This window comes from Lytechinus variegatus, chromosome 6 (genome assembly GCF_018143015.1).
Source record: "Lytechinus variegatus isolate NC3 chromosome 6, Lvar_3.0, whole genome shotgun sequence".
Taxonomy (NCBI): domain Eukaryota; kingdom Metazoa; phylum Echinodermata; class Echinoidea; order Temnopleuroida; family Toxopneustidae; genus Lytechinus; species Lytechinus variegatus.
The window spans coordinates 12,296,731-12,318,530 of record NC_054745.1 but is presented as its reverse complement, the minus strand read 5'-3'; the positions used below and the strand labels follow the sequence as shown (position 1 = coordinate 12,318,530).

Here is a 21,800-nt window from a genome sequence, read left to right as displayed (position 1 = left end):
TCAAGTCTCGCGTAACTTTTGAGACCAAAACTGACCCCGGGTACGCGGTTCTGAAATTACGCAACATTTTGTAAGTGCATGCAGACCCAAATTACTCAAAAACGTGAATTTGTGTACAAATCCAATGGAAATAGTGTTTTCAGCCTAAATTCATAAATGTATCATTATTTTTTCTTTTACTGCTTAAAATCTATTATTTTATCTTTTTTATAGTCAAAATAAAGTCCCCGACAATTTCCATTGAAAAAACAATAAAAAAACAAAAAGTAGAAAAACAAAGAAATACATAAGAAATTTAGAAACAATAGAATACATAAGAAAATAAATGTGACGTTGAATTTTTTTAAAAAATATATTTGATCAAATGCCTATCTAGAGTATGTGAAACAAAAATAAGCATTTAAGGGGCATTATTTTATTAGAGCAAACTTATGATTTTACGCATATTATAAAATTAGCATAATTAATGAGCAATGCGATTTTTCGCAGAATTTGATATTATAGTTTTATAGACAATGCCATGGCCATGGGTAACCAATTTTCGTCGCGATCTCGCGATCGACAGCCGAGATCATAAGGGGGGCTGAATCAGCCCCCCCCCCCCCCCCCCCCCCCGTCTTCTTAGGCGTCGAAATAGCCCAGTCTATTTAGGGTTAACAATAAAATCATTCATATTTTGACCAATCAAACTTTGACAGAATATGATTTAAAAACTCATTTCATTTTAACAAAATTCAACTGATATTATCATCCCATATCCCTTTGAAAGTTTATAACACACTTACTAAACAGATAATACATTTTAATAATTCAAATTCATACTTTTAATTGAAATATATTTAGCTTGGTTTTGTCAATAGGTTAGTCATTGTATATACCGTATTAAGAAAAAACTAAAAAAAAATTGCACACATACATGCATATCAATGTGCTTACCTTAAAATAATGTTTCAATAATTATACTGTTCATTTTCCCAAGTTTTTTGTTCGATCACATTTTTCACCTCTGTAATAAGCTTTCCAAACTTATCTTTATAAAACCAATTCATATAAAGTATATCCAATGTGAAAAAGTGCAAATTTCTTTTATAATATAAAGTGCAGTGTACATGTATAATGATATGATCTTTAAAGATAAACTATTTGGGTTAATACAAGTACGGTAGAAGTTCAGTAGAAAGTAGAATTCAAGTCTTACAAGTGATGTTATATTCTTTTGTAACATGTTTTCATTAAATTTTGTATGGGAATTATAGCCCTTGATGTAACATAGGAAAATGATATGGTTCTTTACACCTTCAGGGGCCTGTTGCATAAAACTTTTTACCTGAGAAAACTCTGGTAAAAACTGAAAACTAAGGTTAGTCTGATTTCTGCCATTGACTTAAACACAGGGCAAAAACTCTGGTAAAAACAACCTTGAGTTTTCTCAGGTAATAAGTTTTATGCAACGGACCCCAGGAGGACTGAAAGAATTGTAACATATGAATCAGAGCAAACATTTATGTTTGTAAATCATGAGGAAAGAAATAGATATCTTTATGCTGGAATAAAATGAAAAAATGGTGATAGCCAAGAAAGACGAGAAAGATTCAATCATGTATTTAAAAGACGAGATGGATCATTCAACTACCAGTTGTATGCACATTATGTATCAACATTAATCAATCATTTTGAATATATGTTTTAAATGATCGAAATCATTCAATATGGTTGTAGGGTGAAATTTGTGGGAATTTCAATCAAAAGATCATTACAGTGATAGGGAGAGACAGTATTTAAATTCTCTACAAGGAATATTAATCTGATCTTCAACAGGGGTGTGAGTGGTCACAAATAAAAAGATCTGAAAAAAGCTGAGGAGTGGTGAAAAAGTCTGAAATAGAACAAGCTCCCATTCTTTTTGTACCAAGGAAAGCTGAAATTAAGCTGAAAAAAAATCTGAACTCTCACTCCCCTGGTATAATCAAATAATTTTGTCAACATAAATGCTATTAGAATGAGAAAATTAAACATATAGATATACAATTGTTTCATCTGCAATTTTTCTTTTGACTCTACAATCTATGTAGGGCTGGTTAAAAATGACAGAATGCTGCTGAGAGATAATACAGAAGATGAAGAGAGAGGCAGAGAGAAATAAAGAGGGGAAAAGAGAGAGAGAGAGAGAGAGAGAAAAAGAGTTAGTGATAAATGGATAGAGAAAGGGAGGAGGAAGAAATAGAGAAGAGGGAGAGAGAAAGAAAAAGGGGAAGAGAGGGGGAGAGAGAAAGTTAGTGATAAATGGATAGAGAAAGACATAGTTGGGATTGATCAGGGGAACGTTTCATCAATATTTTCATCCGACAAGTTGTCAGATCCAACATCTTTCCTTGATTTTGATTGGCTGATAAGCAATGTTACTTTGGTAACTGTCGGATAAAATGGGACTTGTCGGATAAAACGTCTGACAAGTCCATTCATGAAACGCTCCCCAGGAAAGCGTTTCATCAATATTTTCATCCGACAAGTTGTCAGATCCAACATCTTTCCTTGATTCTGATTGGCTGAGAGGCACTGTTCCTATGGTAACTGTTGGATAAACTGGTATTTGTCGGATAAAATGTCCAACAAGTCCTTCATGAAACGCCCCCCTGATCAATCGTAACTCTTTGTAAGATGGGGCCCTTTACTTGATTCTGAACTAGTAAGTCTATTGTATTCCCAATTCTAACCCTAGGCCATCTGGGATATCAAGAAATGTCGCAAGAACAAATGTGTCAACTAAAACTCCACCAACTCAACTCGAATCTGAGACTCAAGCCAGCCTTCACACATCTCTCCAACTAGTCAAGCCTCTCAACTTTTCTGTTTTACAGTCCTAATGAGGACCACACTCATTTTAAAAAAAAGTGACATAGTGGTAGGCAGTTATCAATCTACTGGTGAATAAAAATGTAAAATTTGTTTGGTTATTTTCTTTTCGTGACAAATTTTGTAAGATTGACCTTCGCAAAACGTACTAACTGTTTTTGCCGAGTACATATTTCTATGACAAAATGAAATTTCCATTTTCGATCATACTGAAGCAGAAACGAAGACCATTTTTGACACCGAAAATCAATGAAGACTGATCTTGATGAATGGCCTTCTGCTGGCTCCCCATATTCTTTACATTGCTTGAATAATTTCTTTTGCCTGTGACATTTTATGAGAATTAGAGATACATAAAATCAATCGATGAATTTGTTTGTAAACATGGAAGAAAATATTCACTTACCTGTTCTGGTCTTGAAGGATAGCTGAAAGTCACCTTGTCAAATTCTACGTTGGCATAGAGACTATGGTATGGTATACACTTGCCCCCGGTCAAAGGTATGCTGGGTTGCATTTTGATATACTGAAAAAAAAACAAAGAGAAGAAATCAACGGCCGTCCTGAAACCAAAACCCAAGAAGAGAAGCAATCTCATTGGAAAGAGAAAATTGAGAGGAACAATAAAAAAAAAGTTTCATCAAAACCGGTTATGAAATAAGCAAGTTATGGATGTTTAAAAAGTGTTGTACTATCTATGGGAATCCTAAAATCGGCAAACGTGCTTCAAAATGACTGAAGTGATTTCTCAAAAAGCTGTGTGCACCAAAATCGGTAGACGAGCTTAGCCAGGTAATATAGGAGCACCTTGAGCACCTAGCAAGGTGGATACGTGCGCTAGACCAATATTATTTATTCACCCCAGAGATGCCAACATGATCTACATGTAGGATGTTTCAGTATTTAAGGCTGAAAATCAGTATTTTGGGAAGAAAATCAGTATTTTCAGAGAAATACCATAGGACAGCATATAAACTGAAATGTTAGAAATCAGTAATTTGCATGAAGCCACCAGTATTCTTTCTCATTTTTCGGTAATAATTACTGAAAACCAGTACTACTTGGCAGATCTGCTACCCCCACTATGGTCACATGAACTGTTTATGAACCTAATTTTCTTTTAATATTTTGAGTAATAGGAAGATGAAGTGGATATTAGAACATCTTGTCATTACATAATAATAATATATATAATAATAAAACAGTTTTTGTATAGTGCATTACACCCTACAAAGGTCTCAATGCACATTAGGAAGAAGAAAAGATGAGGGAAAGCTGCTGATAATGCTTTGAAAATATTATTTCAATGCAGATTTAAATTGCCCAATTGTATCAACTTGCCTTAAATTGTGTGGGATACTATTCCAGAGTTCCCTTGCTGCGAGCGCAAACCCCCGTTCGCCATAAAACTTTGTCTTAACAACAGGTACCTTACATAAATCCTTATGAAGTGATCTAAGATTTTAAATAGGTTAATATTTTGCAAGTAACTCAGACAGATAAGATGGAGCCATTTGTTGAAAACCCATCATTGATTCATTCAGATAATGCTCAGAGCATGTGAACAACTGTGTTTAACCACGGAGAAATTTATGTCTTCCATGATATGTGCGCATTGCCACTTACAGGACAAGTCCACCCCAACAAAAAGTTGATTTGAAAAAAGGAGAAAAATCCAACAAGCGAAACAGTGAAAATTTCATCAAAATCGGACGTAAAATAAGTTATGACATTTCAAAGTTTCGCTTAATTTTACAAAACAGTTAAACATCCTGCTCTGTATGCAAATAGGCAAACTGATGACGTCAACCACTACAAGAAATGTGAGATATTCTTATTTTCTCCTCCTTGTCAAGTGAAACAAAGTTTTATTTCTCCCTGAACATGTAGAAGTATATTATTTTAACAGTTTATGGTTAAGTTAAGTTGGTCCTATTTTGTCAAATCTGTAAAAACTGAAATATTGTATAATTCAAACAATTGAAAAACAAAAGAAATAGTGAGTGAGTGACGTCATCGACTCTCTCATTTGCTAAGTTGTGCGTTTAACTTTTTTGAAATATAAGCGAAACTTAAAAATGTCGTAACTTTCTTATTTTACATCCGATTACGATGAAATTTGCAGCATTATGTTTGTTTGATTTTTTCCTATCGACTAAAATCAACAATTATCTGTGGTGGACTTGACCTTTAAGCACATTTTTATTCAGTTCCAAATTTCACAATTGATGGTTCACTGAAGAGAACCGTGCCACGTGACACTGAACAATCAATCAAGACAATGATCACACTGGGCAGAAATTAACCCATTTGCTTCTGGAACCGGATGACCCCTGCACAAAACCGATAGGCCCGTATTCTGAAGTCGGGTTTAAGTTAAACTCAGGTTTAAAGTTGTGGTTTAAGTATGGGAAGCCAAAATATCAAATTTGATATTAAGTTGTATGTTTCTTATGTTTACTGTGCTCTTTCCTGATTCATCGATGGTGAAGCCAGTAATCTTTTTATACTTCCTAGACAATTATGAATAATTTTGAGAGCCAAATGAGCTGAAATATGATATCTCTATTGTTGGCGATTTATGTAACAATTGGCCATCCATACTTAAACCACAACTTTAAACCTGAGTTTAGGTTACACCCGACTTCAGAATACAGGCCATAGAAATGACAGATTTCAGTAGTCAAGAGGATAGCCCATTGCCTACTGGAACCAGGCGATTCCTGTACAATCTATATGGAATTTACAGAATACAAGGGGAATCCAGCCTTGGTCATTAAGTGTTGTGTTGGAAAGGAGAAAAAAAATAATTGAAACCGAATGGTGAAAAATTGGAAGAAATCAGACAAGCAATACTTTTATGGCTGCTTTTCAAGCTGAGATCCCTATGACTCTGTGGATTCAAATTGGCAACTGGGTAAGTAAATTCTGACAAGGGGCAAGGACAACTTTCCCATAGGCCATGTACTTAATTATCAGATATTTGTGGTTTTCTCCTAAGTACCCATTACCCTGGGGCAGTAATCTAAATAAAACCCAGGTAGTATATTGCTTCATGTCCTAATGAAATAAAAAATAATAATTTGAATTTAAAGGGGAAGTTCACCCTGAAGAAAACTTTGTTGTAAAAATAGCAGAAAAAATAGTAAAAAATATTGGTGAAGGTCTGAGGAAAATCCGTTTAAGAGTAAGAAAGTTATGAGAGTTCAAAGTTTTGGATTTGTGACGTCATAAACGAGCAGCTGCCCCGTGTGTTATGTAATATAAAATGCATGAATTTCAAATTTTGAGTGGCTCCTGATGACTTAATTTTGTTTTCTATTCATGATCGGGTGTGAAGTGATTTGTATATTGATATACAAAAGGTACAGTGAAAACCAATTTCAATTTTCTGAGAAAATGACTTTTCATTGATTTTTTACCATTCGCTATGTAGGAATGCTGCTCGCATATGACGTCACAAATCAAATAATTGAAATTCTAATAACTTTTTAATTATTTGATGAATTTTTCTCAAACCTTCGGCAATATTTTTTATTATTTTTTCTGCTATTTTTACAATAAACTTTTTGTCAGGGTGAACTTCCCCTTTAAACTAAAAAAAAGATAATAATTTTATCCTTTTTATGTATTGGAGTACATGTACATGGAAGAGTACTCCTTACTTTGCATCACATCCCATATGCGACCAATTTTAAGTCTCCATGGGCATAGTTATTACCAACATTTACAACTTTTTAAAATTAATAACTTTCTTATTGCTTGTCTGATAATCAACTTGCCTGTATTTTCTTTTTCTCTAAAAACACGTTTTTATTTAAGTTGGATTCCCGTTTAAGTAGTTAACATATTGATTCATCAAGACAAGAAAACAAAATCTATGTGCCTATGCTTTGGTGTGTTATTTAAGTGCTAAAAAAGAATGAAAAATCTTGGGAGTGGAAATGAGTTCATTGACCCACCTCCATTACTCGACCAGCAGCACTGACCCCCCTGACCGCTTGACCAAAGAGGATAGAAATAGCTGCAAGTGACCGCTGGACATTTTGTGATGCAACCAGGAAGGACATGAGTTGACCCGCTTGAACCTCATTGGACGACATCAGATAGCCGCCGTAGTAGACCACGCCCAACACGAGACCTGTAATCGGAAAAAAAGTGGAATTTTAATCTAATTTTTTTTAGGACACAATGCTAGGTAAGGGGAGGGTATGGAAAAGGGTTTATTTTCAATTGGTATAATAAATGCCAATTCATCCAATTACCAACTCATCGACTATAATTTGGTCTACCATCAGTTCGTCCACTATCCACAGGGTCTGATTGACAAGTTTTGTTCACACACCATTAACCAGTTAGCCTAATAGCCATTTAGTCCACATACCAATTGGTCTTGTATAAAGAGATATTTGGGCAAAATGAATGAAAAGTAAATAATAATACATGTAATAATAATAATAGCCAATTTTTATAGAACGTTTTTCCCAGAATGGCTCAAAGCGTGTTACAGCATACTACTACTTAGTCATTGGATTCATTTCAATCCAGCACGAAAAGTGCACAATTTCCACTCCCTGGGGAGCATTCCTTGCATTCATCGCAGCCTCAATATGGCGCTGGCAAAATCAAACATACAATATCTTTCGCATCCTACCGGGTACCCATTTAGCACCTGGGTCGAGAGTGGCAAAGTGTGGATTAACACCTTGCCAAAGGACGCTAGACCGTGGTGGGATTCGAACACACGACCCTCTGTTTACAAGGCGAGAGTCAGAACCACTACACCACGGCTCTTCCACTAGGTAAAGTAAAGACCAACTGGATATGAGACAAAAAGGTCACAGATGAAACTGGTGAGAAGACGATGTGATTATTGAACCAAATGGTTGGTAGACGAAACTTTGATGGCTGGAATGGCACTAGACTAAATGAAGGTAGACCATTTGATGAGTGGACAAGTTCGCAATAGACATATAAGTAATTCACCTGGAGCAGGTGGGTGTTTCATAAAGCTGTTTGTAAAGTTACGAACGACTTTACGCACGACTGGAACATGTTCTTAGGTCATAACTCAATAACATAGGGATAACACATAGCATAAGAGAGGATCACCAGTCGTGCGTAAAGTCATTCGTATCTTACGAACAGCTTTATGAAACACCCACCAGGACACCATGGTCGGGGAAAGCACAAGGTCAAAGGCAAAGAGGAAGACAAAGAAATAAATGGTAGTTAGACGTTACTAACGAAAATGCCAAATCGTTGGACACATTGTTTGGTCAGAGTATGGAACAAAACATCATGCTCTGGGATAGTACAAGGTCACAGGAAAAGAGGAAGAATAAGAAATAGATGGAAGGGAGGGGTTGACACTGCCCCCCCCAAAAAAAAATTAAAACATTGATCAAGACCAGGGTCCGGTAACACAAAGGCTATTGATTGATTGTACGCTTGATTTTTAGGATTGATTGTACATTTATGTCAATGCAATCAAATGTAGAAAAATGTTATACTATCATTGCTAAGTTTTGTGTTACAGCCCCAGGGTTCACTGTGATGGTCATATCAGTAGTAACTCTTTTAACGACCCCACTGAATATTCACTTGCGTGACAGTGAAAAGTATCATATAATATTTAATCCTGATTACTTTGAAGCTTTATGTACAAGATATTTAATACCCATGTGAAACGTGTTATACATAAAATACAGGGTTTACTGAATCTATCAACTGGAATAGTACTCCTGTCTGAAAGGTGCCATAGACGAAGTACAAGGTTCATTTGCCTTGTATTTATGAACTAGAATGATAAATAACGTATATCATTCCAGTCTGAAAGATGCCAAAAGCAAATACAGGATTCATTTTCCTAGTGTCTCAAATGGAATAGTTAAATAACTCATATTATACTTGTGAGAAAGGTGCTATAGACAATGTGCAGGGTTCATTCGCCCTTGTACCTTTCAACTAGAATAATCAATAGTTTGTCTAATTCCTGTGTGAAAGATGCCATAGATCATATAACGTTAATTTGACCTTGTACCTGTCAACTAGAACAATCAATACAAACCACCTGGCCCATCAACAATGAGAACACAAACCTGTGACCAAGTTTTCAAAATTTTCAATAACAATTGATGGAATCTTGTCTCATCCCATAAAAATACAGGTCATCAGTAGCTTTTCACAGTAACTTATAACAGCAGCTTGTAACCTAGCAAGACCTTGGTTCAAGACGTCAGGTGGCTGGGACCTGGGATCGCAGAAATTTACACTTATCACGACCTACTGCATAAATCTGCATCGTTAAAACTGCAGTGAATTAGGATATTCCAGGGGACTTATTTTCATTTTCTGGGAGTCTTTCAATCATTTGGGGTAAGTGTTCCCTGAAATTTTTTGTAAGAAATGGTTGTCTGTCTGGGATAATATTGACAACCATCATCTCTGAATCTCAATCAATCAATCAGAACTTATATTTTTAACAAATCATGTTGAAACTTCAAATAATAAACTAAGGCAGTAAAAAGAAATTGCAACCAATAGCAATTAAATTTTGGGTATTACAGAATGCAGTAGTGAAGAGTATTATTACCAACCATTAAGAGCTAAATTAGTGAGTCCCTGGAACAAGCCGATGCCGAAACCAAGACGGGATTGAAGACCACTTGCCCTTTCTAACTCCTGCCTAAAGAGGGCAGCCTCCTGATCCTCCATGGCAAAGGCTCGGACTGTTCTCATGTTTGCCAGAGCTTCGTCGGCCACAGACATAGCCCTCGAAGTCTGGGTAAGGGGATGACACATGGACAAAATCAAAAGGAAATTCGTAAATTAGCTAGATTGTTTCTTAAAAGAATATTCTTGTAGGCTTGCCAACATTTGAAAATGAAAAGGAGTCCTAATCGCACGCCACAAATTTTTCTGCTCGATGTCAGGTGTGTCCCCCTCAATATTAAAAAAAAATAAGACAAGTTTAAAGCATTCTTCTATTCAAACACTTAGAATTTAGAAGTGTCGAAAAACTACACGTATTACTCTTACATCAATACACACACCCATACCAAACACACAAATACAGACATGGGCTGATTATTTTTTATCTTACAGTTTAATACATGGAAAAACAGAGTGCTCCTCTTTTGGGTTGATAAAAAATGTTGAAAACAGGGCAACTCCTGGAAAAAAAAGGAGTAATTGGCGGGCCTGTTCTTGATGTGTGGTTTCAATTTAAACAGGACATAAAAACAGCCAAGACAATGCTTTATTTTTCTAAATAAGTCTTTAATCAAAACTTCTCCACAAAGTATATGACTTACACAAAATGCTTGTTATACAATACATACAGTATTATGCATGTATAGAATTCAACATTTTGAATAGAGCTTGGTGTGTCTCTCTCTATCAAATAAACTTATTTTGTTCCATGTTCATATTGCACTGAAATATCATCTCATGCTGATATTTTAACCTCTTTTAAAATGATGAAAATTATAAAAAAGGAAGAGTGGTTACCTGTTCTTGGGCATCCCTGGATAGCTTCCTCAACACAGCACCTATGGCAGCACCAGCTAAGACTATGACTGGTAAAGTGATAACCAGTACACCGGTCAGCTTTGGTGATAGGCTGTACATACAGATCACTGACCCTGCTATCTGCATGCAACATAAAAGGATGACAACATGAAGGGTGGGGTTTCACAAAGCTGTTTGCGAGTTACGAACAAATTAACAAATGACTTTACGAAGGGTCTACCAAGTGGTGGTCCCTTCTTGACTCGATTATGATGCGCTTTAGCACCTCCGCGATCTCGCTACGTAAGTTTTGAACATGTTCAAAATTTTGTGGCGACCAGGAAGATGGTGGCGATCCTTGCTGCTTCAGAAAAGATAAAGGTACGACGGAGAAGATTGAAAAGATCAAGCCAAGTTCAAGCTACGATATACCACGCTTTGTCGATTTTTGACGATCGCAGCGGAATCGCCATCTAGTGAGATGGGGGTATTAGAGGGTGACAAATACAAGGGAAATTCTCTAGGATAAGCTTAATGTTAATTTAGTGGAGATACCAAAGATCTCCTGATAAAAAGCAAAGCTTATCTGCTCAAAACATCGAAAAAACAGTTCTTCTCAGAACTATAATCAGAAAGTCCTTTTCAGGGGAGCATTTCATGAAAGGACTTGTCAGACGTTTTATCCGACAGTTACTATAGTAACAGTGCATCTCAACCAATCAGAATCCAGGAAAGTTGTCAGATCTGACAACTTGTCGGACGAAAATATTGATGAAACGCCCCAAGGACTAACCTACATGGTGTAACCACAAAACTCTCTTTTAAAAAAAAAAATATTTCTTGGTAGACCAATAATAGCCGCGTTCAGACTCAGGCCTATATAATTCTCTTGCGGGCAATATATTTGATATTCCCCTCAAGGCCAGTAAATATTATATAATCATATACAAGGATAAAGGAATGTGCTTACTTGTGTTGTTCCTCTTAATCCCTGAGAGACGCATAACTTGAATGAACTCTTGAAATCTTGTACATCAGCTGATAACCTAAACAATACATAATATTATTAAAAATCTGGTCATTTATAATGTGCTAAATAGCATAAATATGATGTATACACAGAAAGCCATCACGGTACCTCAATTCACAAAGCAAAATCAATACCATTTTCCATTCTTTGACATGATATATTTATATAATATTGACTGGCCTTGAGGGGAACATCAAATATATTGCCAGCAAATGAATCATATTGGCCCGCGTCTTTAGACGAGGGCAATATGGGTCATTTAAGGGCAATATATTTGATGTTCCCCGAAAGAACAGCCAGTCAATATTTTTATTATCATCCAAATCAGATATCTAGAGCAAAAATCATGAAAATGGGGATGTTTCTTTTAAAAATAGAGTTCTATTGTGTCATGTTAATATCGGTCTAGGCTCTGCACTTTACCGTTATGACGTACTTGCAAGCGCTCGGATCCAGCGTTGTCTTTATTATGACGTATATGGTTGGTGCGCGGATCCTTATGAAGCGCATCTCTTTATACGCATCCTCAAATGCCCGGATGTGAGACCAGGGAAAATACAAAGGTATATTTTGCGTCGTCTCTGCATGCAAAGTAAATACGCGCATTGAGACCGAGGAAAATACAAACAATACAGTTTTGTAAATGACCAGCACAGATGTCTGATACGGGTGATAATATGTGATATGCGCTATATAAGATCTTTATTACTATTAATATTATTATAAGTATTAATATTAATATCATTATAATTCTTCTCAGCATGTTCTTATCACCATTCCCTGATTTCAACATAGACAAGGCGATGTGGCTGTAAGAACAGGGACCTGTTGCACAGAGTTGCGTTTATAAAATGCAAGTCAAAATATCAAGCGCAAGTCCTGAATACAGGCAGAGATGCCCAGTTCAAAGACCAGCTATGCATGAGATTTTCTGTGAATCTGAGTGAGATCACAGACATTGTGTACAATGTATATGGGGATAGGCTTTGATAGTTGCGTGAGACAGAAATTTGAGGGGATGAACAAGAGTCCAAAATGCTTGAGTCTCACGCATAATGCGTGAGACTTGGTAGCTCTGTACAGGTGCTTCATCGGCTGAAAGTCAAGTTGCACAAGATTTTTTGATTTGCGTTTAATTCAAATCTTTCTGCAACAGTGGTATTTCAGAGGCCTTTTTTTACAGCGACTAAATTTCTCAGCTTTGATAAAAAGATACAGCTCTGACTACTGTGAAGGTGCCACAACAAAGAGTGCCTTTTTGCTTTACTTGCACTCAGCGTGTTTTCTCTGGTTATTCCTCAGTTTTTTAGACAAGGCACCATGGCTGCAGGAACGGTGCTGTGGAAAATGTGCAGCGTCTCTATACGTGTGGTCCAGTAGTTACAGCATTGGACTCATAATCGCAAGGTTGTGAGTTCGAATCCCCACTCTGCCATTGTCTCCACTTTGATAAAAAGGCCTGAGAGGGCGAGAGTAATATCTGTCGTCTAGAAGGTCAGCCACTGTGACTGAGTAACCTAGACGTAAAATATTTTGTAGGTAATTGGTTATATACCAGGTTGGCGTTTACCAGCAAAATGCTGTCCTGCCGAGTTCCTACGGGAGTTACCATAAAATAGAAAACATATATAGTGTGATTCAAAGAGCTGATTTTTGCAAAGGTACCTCTCTAATACCCCTTTCATAAACCCAATTATGCGGCTAATAGCAGCATAATTTGGTCGTAAAATTGGAGGAGGACCAGAGTTATCCGCATTATTTTGATGCTATTATGCGCATAATAGCAGCATCGGGACAAGATTTTGAGTTTATAAACGCATTTCCAAATAATGCAGATAATTGCCATGGTGCGGTCACAAGGTCACCCTTTTCCAACACAACCTGATCGGAGGGGGCGTGTCCAGTTGTCATGACGATTATTCGCCTTTTTCAGGACGGGCGCTCATAAAAGAATAATGCGGCTTATTTTTGGAGTTTGTGAACGCAATTTTTATTGAACTATCCGCATTACTCTTAGACGGCTAATTGGAGGATGGGTTTATGAACAGGGTATAAGTGTCAGTGAAAGGTGCTTAGAGGTATTCCTGCTAAAGACATAGATCTGTCTATTGTAAAAAAAATCTTCAAAAATGTGTCTTTTGGCAGGAATTCTATAATCAAAATGTTTTAAAAGACCCTTTGATGCAGCACCTGTTTTAGTCAGAGCTGTGCATTTTAGCAGGAATCACATCCTGCATCCCCTCACTGAAATCTAAAGGCCACCGCACACCTTACGACTGTTCGCGATCCGATTTTGGAACAAATCGCATTTTGCTCATTTTCTGAAAAAGTGAATGGAACATATCATTTTATTTGAGGTTAAAATTAATTGAAAGAATACTAATATAACAATTTTGAAAGATTGCAAGGCATTATTTAGGAGTAAGGGCCAAATTAGTTTCAAATCATAGCCAATCGTACAACTGCTATGACGTCATTACGACTAGATATTAGATTCGCTTTTATTATAAGAAGGATGACAGCATAGTCACTGATTTGAACATAGATATTCGCACGATGACGACTTAGAACATTACACAGTAAGAATATCCAAGTCGCAATAATAGCATCAAATTCTACTACATTTTATTCGGAAATCGGGTCGCAGACCAAACGTAAGGTGTGCGGTCGGCTTAATTTGGCACGTGCGACCTTTAATACCTGTTCACTAATTCACCCGTATGATGTATGTCAAAGAAGGCTATGTCTTGTTTGAGGAGAGAGCTAAAGAGAGCTGTTCGGAGCCTGGATGCCAACCTTTCTCCGACGGAGGAGAGGATAGCAATGTAACTACAGGTACATACTGCCTACACAAAATGAAGCAAAACAGGGAGAAAAGGGAGGAAAATGAGTTAGAAATGGATTAAAACGAAAAAAAGCATGAGAAATATAGGTTCAAAGTTAATAATAATAATAATAAATAACAGTTACATTTATATGTGTTGGGGCTTTATAAGCATGTTTCTAAGAGTTTTACATTGTTATTATCACCACAGTCTTCCTGTTCTGCCCAACACACAAAGTATGCACTTTCTCCCCTTCTGGGGAGTATTCCAACAAAAGTTCCAGAACCCAATTGCTCGGCATACTAAAACACCTGGGTGGAGAGTGGCTGACTGTGGATTGATGCCTTGCCAAAGGACACAAGGCAGTAGTGGTATTCGAACACACAACCCTCCGATTTCATTGAGTAATATAGTGTATGCAAGAGGCATATTATAATCAGGGGGTATATTAGTGTTATCCTGATTCAAATAGGGTTGGTATAATTCCATTGTTTGTTTGAACATCAATTTTAAATCCATTGTACTGATTAGAAATACTCAATTCCCAAAACACTTTTTTTATTAAAAAAAGCAATTCATGACAACTCCAATTCAAACCTGGATGCCATAAGCTGACGTAAGACGGAGGGCTGGCCGAGCAACGGCTTCGAGATAGTTCCCAGCATGCTCTCTGCCAGTGAACTCTGACACGACCTGCACGAGGTCACCAAGAAGCAAGGGAATCTGAACGTTGATGAAGGCAGCTAACATAGCGCTCTGTGATCACAGGGAATAATGAGAACAGGGATATCCGGATTTAGAAGCAGTACCAATAGTCTCGCTCTGCTGTGCAAGCGAGATACAAAATGAAATAACTTGTCAACTTTAATCAAAATAACCCAAAGAAATACTTCATTGAATGCAGACAAAACTAATGTAGAGTTTCAAAAAAGGGAAAATATCTTTTGAAGTTTGGGATTCACTCAAGCATGACTACGTGCACATGGAGCAGTTTCTGTCAAACTTCAAGACAGTTCCCGAAAACTTGTGTCAAAACTCTTTTATCTTGGTTTCTAATCAACATTAAATTTTGATGTTAGGGAGGTGAAGAGTAAATGAGGGCCCCGTTTCATAAGGCTTGTTAGAATAACAAATTTTCATAGCAGTTAAAAGCCACTGAAATCCTTCAATATGATTGGCTGATAGTGAATTTTGCATTTTTTGTTATTATAACAAGTCTTCATGAAACAGGAACAAAGTATTTTTTTTGCTTTATGAAGACCATAAATGACTAATTTTGGCTTTTATAGAGCTTTTCCTGGTGACTTTTTGTTGCTTTTGGGTGCCTCTTCACATATAAACCAAGAGTTTATTTCTAAAAGAACGAAATGATATCAACTTGAAGACAAAAATAATGAAAAGGATAAAACTGTTTGATACACAGAACATGTTTCAAGGTTAACATCTCATCATCAGCCTAAAATAAAAAAAACAGTCATTGGTATTTATACATTTTGGATATCAATGACATCAGAATAATGTAGAACTTGTAAGTTTACAAGAATACAATGGTATTTAACCTCACCCCTACTGACCTATCACCAACATAGTTTTACTTTCACTCTTTCTTTTCAATTAACCATGTTCAACATACCTTTGTATTCATGTAACTATATTCATAAAATTTTTCCAGATATCCAAAATGTATATATACTAGTGACGCTGTTTTATATTATAGGCTGATGATGAAGTGCGAACTTTGAAACATGTTCCGTTTATTAAAAATGTTGTGTACATGTACAGTACTCTTCATTATTTGTGTCTTCAAACCAAGAGTCCTGGCGCAACCAATGGGACACTTACTGCAACAGCTAACAGGAGATACAGAACGTCTTCCCTCAAGAACTTGAGGACCTCCCAGAAGTGCTCCCCGCCGTTGGTCTCCAGGTCGGATCCTTTGGTCTCCTTCTCCAGGAGCCTTGTGGCTCCAGTTGCTTTAAATTTACATTCTGCCTGATGTATTCTAGAACCAGTATGCAGAGCTACCCCGGCTCCTACCCCGAAGGCCAGGGTCCGAGAAGGCGTCCATGTCCCTGTTCAGATAACAAAATAAATTGAAGAACAGGTTGTTTGCTATGAACCAAAATCAATCAGAATTGCATTACTTGCTGAGCCTGATAACCAAGAACCAGCCAGCATGTAGAGCTACCCCGGCTCTGGCCCTAAATGCTTATGCCCCAGAAGACGTACATGTCCCTGTGCAGATCATGAAAACAAATTGAACAAATGTGCGGGTGAATCCAACCCCCCCCCCTTAACTTTCTGCAAATTTTCCCACGCGCAAAATTTTTAAACAGCGCCGCTCATTGACTTTTTACTCTCAAGTCCTGCACATTCTTCAAGACCAAATTTGCAACACGGGGGGTTCATAGTTCTGAAATTATGTAATATTAAGTATAAGTAAGAGCACATGAGACCCAAAATTGCTCCAAAGCATGATTTCATGAACAAAGTCAATGCAAATTCAATTCTTCTCATCTTATTCATAAAGATATGATTACTTCTACTTCCGTCAGCCAGGTGAAACTAATTAATATTAGCATGATTGTGCTTAAAAATGGTTCTGCAATAAATCTAGCGAAACAAAGATAAACAATTCATATTGAGAAATTAAAACATTTTTTTCAAACACAATTTTAAGGAATGCCACAAAGAATAAACATCAAAAAATTTTGGAAGCGTTATTTCTCAAATATGAACAAAATGTTTAATTTATCCATAAATTAGTTCAATTCAATTCAATTCAGGTTTATTGCAAAAAAACATGATTGGCAGTCACAGACTGAATTGTACATGTTTACACAATACCCATATATGAAAATAATCAAAATTAGTAAGCTTAACAATGAATATGTGCAGTTAAAAATGGAGTTAAAATTGATAAATTTAAACAAATCAACAGACGCCATATTCAAATATTGTGCCTAGCAGAATGTATGCATATCAATCAATAAAAACCTATTTGTTTCCAAAAATTCCACACACTACTATTATGCCCACTTTTGCAGAGCTTGCGCAAACGTTGGCTGATATCCTCCCCCCCCCCCCCCCGGGACAAGAAACAGTTGAAAAAATGTCCAGCCTGATTTATAGGGTTAACTCATGATCTTGCTAACCTTTAATTCCTCTCTCGCCCTTCAAGATACACCCTTGACCCTGAATCCTACGCACGCAATGTCTTAAGAGATGGCGGAAGGAAGGCGGTGTTGATCGAGCAGGCAGCGCCCTCAATTGGTGAAGAAGTGAAAACCTAAGCCTTGAGAGAAATCAAAGAGAGAGAATTACAGAATTATCATGTTAAGACTTTTCATAATGATACTGCATTCTCCAAATCATTTTACTTAATGAAAACATTTTTCTGAAAACCCAGCTATATGAGAAAAATTCCACAAATGCATCTGCCAATAAGCACGATCGTATCAAATTGACCAAGTAACTTTACCTTTTGTTACAAATATTAAATATTGTTATAGAGAGATATACTGGGGATAAAAACAATAAAATGTGATAACTTTTTTCAGGGGCTCGCAACACAAGGTTTAGTAATGATTGCAGAACAAAGCATAAATTTGTCCATTGTTCAGTTGGTTTAACCTAACACGGATCGGGGGGGGGGGGCAGAAAGAGAAACAAGAACTTCTTTTGAAAAAGAGGAAATAGTGGAAAGAGCAAAAGTAAAGATAGAAAGGGGAACAAAAGGGGGAGAAAGAGAGAGAATCAAAAGAAACATAAAGAAAAGCGGGAGAGACATGTATGGAACATTTAAAAGTTACAGAAACAGATCCTGATGCCTGAAGGGCCTACCTCCCCCCCCCCAATCTTCAATTCTGTTTTTTCTCTCCCCTCTTTTTTTCTTCGGAAGGGGAGGGTAAGAACAAGGCCATACCAGCCCCCTAGATCTGACTTCTCTGTTTCATCCTGTTTTTTCCATTTGTTTTATTTAAATTTTACTTTTATTCTTTTTTTATGTCTTTCCCCCTTTTTTTCTGGGGGGGGGGGGCAGCCAAGCCAAGGCCCCTCTGACCCCCTTAATCAAATTCTCTATCGGTTCTTTCTTCTCTCCCATTTTTCTTTTCCTCTTCTTCTTTTCTTCTTATCTGTCCGCCTATCTCATTTTTTTTGGGGGGGGGCCTTCCAAAGTTCCAGCCCCCTAGCTAGATCAGTTGTCCATCTTTATTTTTGTTCTTTCCCCTATTTCCCCCTTATCTTTATTTTCTTCTTCTCCCCCCCCCCCCCTCCCTCTTGTGGTGGGGGGGGGTGCAAGGACCCTCTGACCCCCATGGATTTGTGCTAGGTCAAACCAACTGGACAATTGACAAATTTCTTTGAAGGACACGAAAGGAAAATTGGCTGGCTCGCTAGTTTCCACTCCACTTACAAATTTACTTACACCATAACCCAGGAACCCTCCAAAAAAAAGAAAAGTTAGACATCTATGTCGCGTTTGTTTTGGTATCAATTGGCCACTTTGTTTTCAATTTTAACAGAAGGAGAAAGAACGAGACAGAACTTTTCCTTTTCTTGAGGGTCCAGTTTGTGCCTCGATGTCAGGATTCTGTGTCACGATAGACCTCATCCATACAATTTATTTTTCCCCCTTTTATTTGGAGTGCTATTGCGACCCCATTCGACCCCATTTTTAGAATATATGTTTGAATAGTATTACACAGACGAGTTCTGGGTTCCGGCCGGTAAAGCGGGCCGGAGCTCCCTGGGTTACTTACACCAGGTCTCGAAATTAGCAGTGGCCCAGGGCAACCAGTCAGGCCAGCCAAAATTTTAATAAATTGTAACATTTCTATTGTTTTAGGGCCACCAAAAATATGAAATTTATATCTTTATGATTTTGGTGGACTGATTGGGCCACCAAGATAAAAGTTAGTATGGAGCCATGCTTACACGGCCGTTTAATTTTTGCCCACCACAGTGCCCAGGCGGCATGGGTATAGAAATTTACCAGAAACTTACGGGCAAGGCTTCTAGCTTACTCAGCGTTTTAATCAAGCCTGGTCTTATCGGGAATTAGTCACCTCTCTTCGCGTGTGTGTGCACTCGTGTACAAAGTCAATGACAATGTCAAAGTTGAAGGGGGGTTACTCGACCAAAAAAGTAGTAGGTCTGTGCCGTGGGCGAGACGAAAAACAGGGGGCCTCGGAGTGGGCTTATCGTAAAAAGGAGGGTCTTCGGAACGGGCTTCAGAACTACAAATGTTTGTGAAAACGGGGGTCCCTGGTACGGGTCGCCTGCGTGTGAGTGCGTACATGTATGCATCCATATGGAACATCAACGTACTACATGCAGAGATGCCAAGTTCAAAGACCAGCTATGCGTGAGATTTTTCTGTAAATATGAGTGAGATCACAGACATTGTGTACAATGTATATGGGGATAGGCTGTGATAGTTGCGTGAGACAGAGATTTGAGGGGATGAACAAGAGTCCAAAATGCTTGAGTCTCACGCATAATGCGTGAGACTTGGTAGCTCTGTACATGCAGTTAGCCCGGCGGCACGGGCGCCAGGTGTGCTAGCGCGAAGGCGATGGTTAGAACGCGCTCTGGGCTGATTTTCACCAAAATTGCGGCTCATTGTAGCAGATCAATGCGGCCGGAACAGCGTAACAGAAAATATGCGAAGCTTTGGAATTTGGAGCGGATTTCTTTTTTCTCAATAAGAAGAAAATGCTAGTAAAGTAGTATAGTTTGGAGCAGATTTCTTTGTTCTTTTTCTCAATAAGACAAAAATGCTATGCCTTGGAACGGAAATTTGAGTGTAAAAATGGTCCCCTCCGCGGCACATACCCACAACTGAGTGCCCCCCCCCCCCGAGTCACCAGCCCTGACGCCGAATTAAATGGCAGTGATGGACTGTCCGACTGGTCACTGCCATGGACGGTGTCTGCACGTACACGTCTGTGACTTAAACCAGGAAAGATAAATAAATAAAAAGGGCGCCCAGTGACAGGGTAATCAACACCCGTCCAGTGTAAGTAAACTTTTTTTTTCAACTTTGCCATAATAATCAACACTTTTGATTGTGGGCATCAACGGAAAGATAAGAGGCTGTACTGCCTGGCGTAAATGCAGTTTCGCATCCCCCGACGAAACAATGTTCACATCCCGCTAGCCTACCCGCCTGGCGCTGGGCACGTTCAGCTCTACGAGTACAAGTTCAGAAGTGAGGATGCGAAAACGAACGAAGGTTCGTGCAGTGTCTGTCAGTAACTGATCGACTTACATGGTAACGTTTTTGTTGTTCTGTCCAATATCCAAGCCACAGAATTGCCTACTTTTTGGTAAATCTGTCATCCACTTCCATCCTGCCCTAAATGTTCTCGGTATTACCGATGGCGGCTTGAGTTTTCCGGCAAAGTACAGCATAATTCTTCGCTCTAAAAATGCCGAAGTCGTCGGCGGCATTAACTCAGATGTATGGAGCGCCAAATTGAACTAGATTAATTATTGATTTAGCTCAATCTATCTAGTCAAAACGATCATCGTGCGAAAAAAGGGTGATACAAAACTAAATTTGTTACAAAATACGTTTTGTCATTAAATTATAAATGATAATATATAATAATATTCCGCATTTATATAGCGCTTAATATATCAGAACGACGTCTCAAAGCGCTTTACAGACATATTATTACCCCGGTCATCGGATCCTTCATGCCCGCATACAATGTATGCACCTTCTCCACTCCCTAGGGAGTATTCCAACAAGAGTTCCAAGACTCAATTGCTAGGCATACTACATATAGGCTTTCACATCCTAACGGGTACCCATTTAACACCAGGGTGGAGAGTGGCAAAGTGTGGATTAACGCCTTGCCAAAGGACGCTAGGCCGGCCATGGTGGGATTCGAACACACGACCCTCTGCATTACAAGGCGAGAGTCAGAACCGCTACACCACGACGCTTCCATAATGCATTTATAAATGCAATTATAAATGCATAATTTTCTGAAAAATCTTCCATATTAATTATGTAAGAGAATTGTACTGTATGTACAAGATAGATGAGAGAAGGCCTCAATGCAGTCAAACTATGACCTGAACAGAAATATTTCATTAAAAATAAAAATATTTTACTTAGCATTTTGTAACAAGAGCGACCCTATTGAAAAATAATCATAACCAAAAGAATCACATTTTGTAACCATTCTTTTATGTAATGACGCCAACAACAAAATGAAAATTGTCTCCATTTCTTTTTGTATATTGCAAGGAATCTTGGATGCTAAAGCAGCCCTGATATTTGCAAATTAATAATCAAAACTTTCACTTTGCTCATCGATCATTATGTTCTTTGTCAGTAACCAGGGGATTAGTAAAAAGACATATAGTTTGTTTTCTCAGAAGATAATAATGATTTCATTGTAGTCCATATATTGGACTTTTATGAAATAACAATTAATATCATTAGGAAGTAAGAAGGGCCTAGCTAAGTAAGTAAATAAGTAAGTAAGCAAGAAAATAAGTAAGTATAGGTCAGTAAGTCAGTAAGTAAGAATTAGTAATTATGTAAGTAAGTCAGTCGACTA

The 21,800-nt window shown here is 37.7% G+C and overlaps 1 protein-coding gene across 1 annotated transcript; it reads right to left on the bottom strand.

Annotated features, from left to right (window-relative positions):
* Positions 1–3,160: 3,160 nt before the first annotated feature.
* LOC121417015 (mitochondrial potassium channel ATP-binding subunit-like) lies at positions 3,161–20,699 on the bottom strand. The gene is made up of 10 exons (XM_041610555.1): positions 20,495–20,699; positions 17,376–17,515; positions 16,063–16,292; positions 14,818–14,976; positions 14,096–14,241; positions 11,336–11,411; positions 10,366–10,506; positions 9,453–9,636; positions 6,816–6,994; positions 3,161–3,379 (listed from the first exon to the last, which is right to left on the bottom strand). The coding sequence occupies exons 1-10, from the start codon at positions 20,674–20,676 to the stop codon at positions 3,197–3,199; spliced, it is 1,620 nt and encodes a 539-aa protein (XP_041466489.1). The 5' UTR covers positions 20,677–20,699; the 3' UTR covers positions 3,161–3,196.
* Between the last annotated feature and the right edge of the window lie 1,101 nt (positions 20,700–21,800).

What these genes read in the sequence shown, in the direction of transcription:
- LOC121417015 (XM_041610555.1), bottom strand. Translation starts at nt 20,676, where the DNA reads ATGCCGCCGACGACTTCGGCATTTTTAGAGCGAAGAATTATGCTGTAC. An exon ending in GATTAAGAGGAACAACACAA is followed by an intron (nt 10,507 to 11,335) that starts GTAAGCACATTC and finishes TGTTGCATGCAG; the next exon opens with ATAGCAGGGTCAGTGATCTG. An exon ending in CTGCTGGTCGAGTAATGGAG is followed by an intron (nt 3,380 to 6,815) that starts GTGGGTCAATGA and finishes TTTTTTTTTCAG; the next exon opens with TATATCAAAATGCAACCCAG.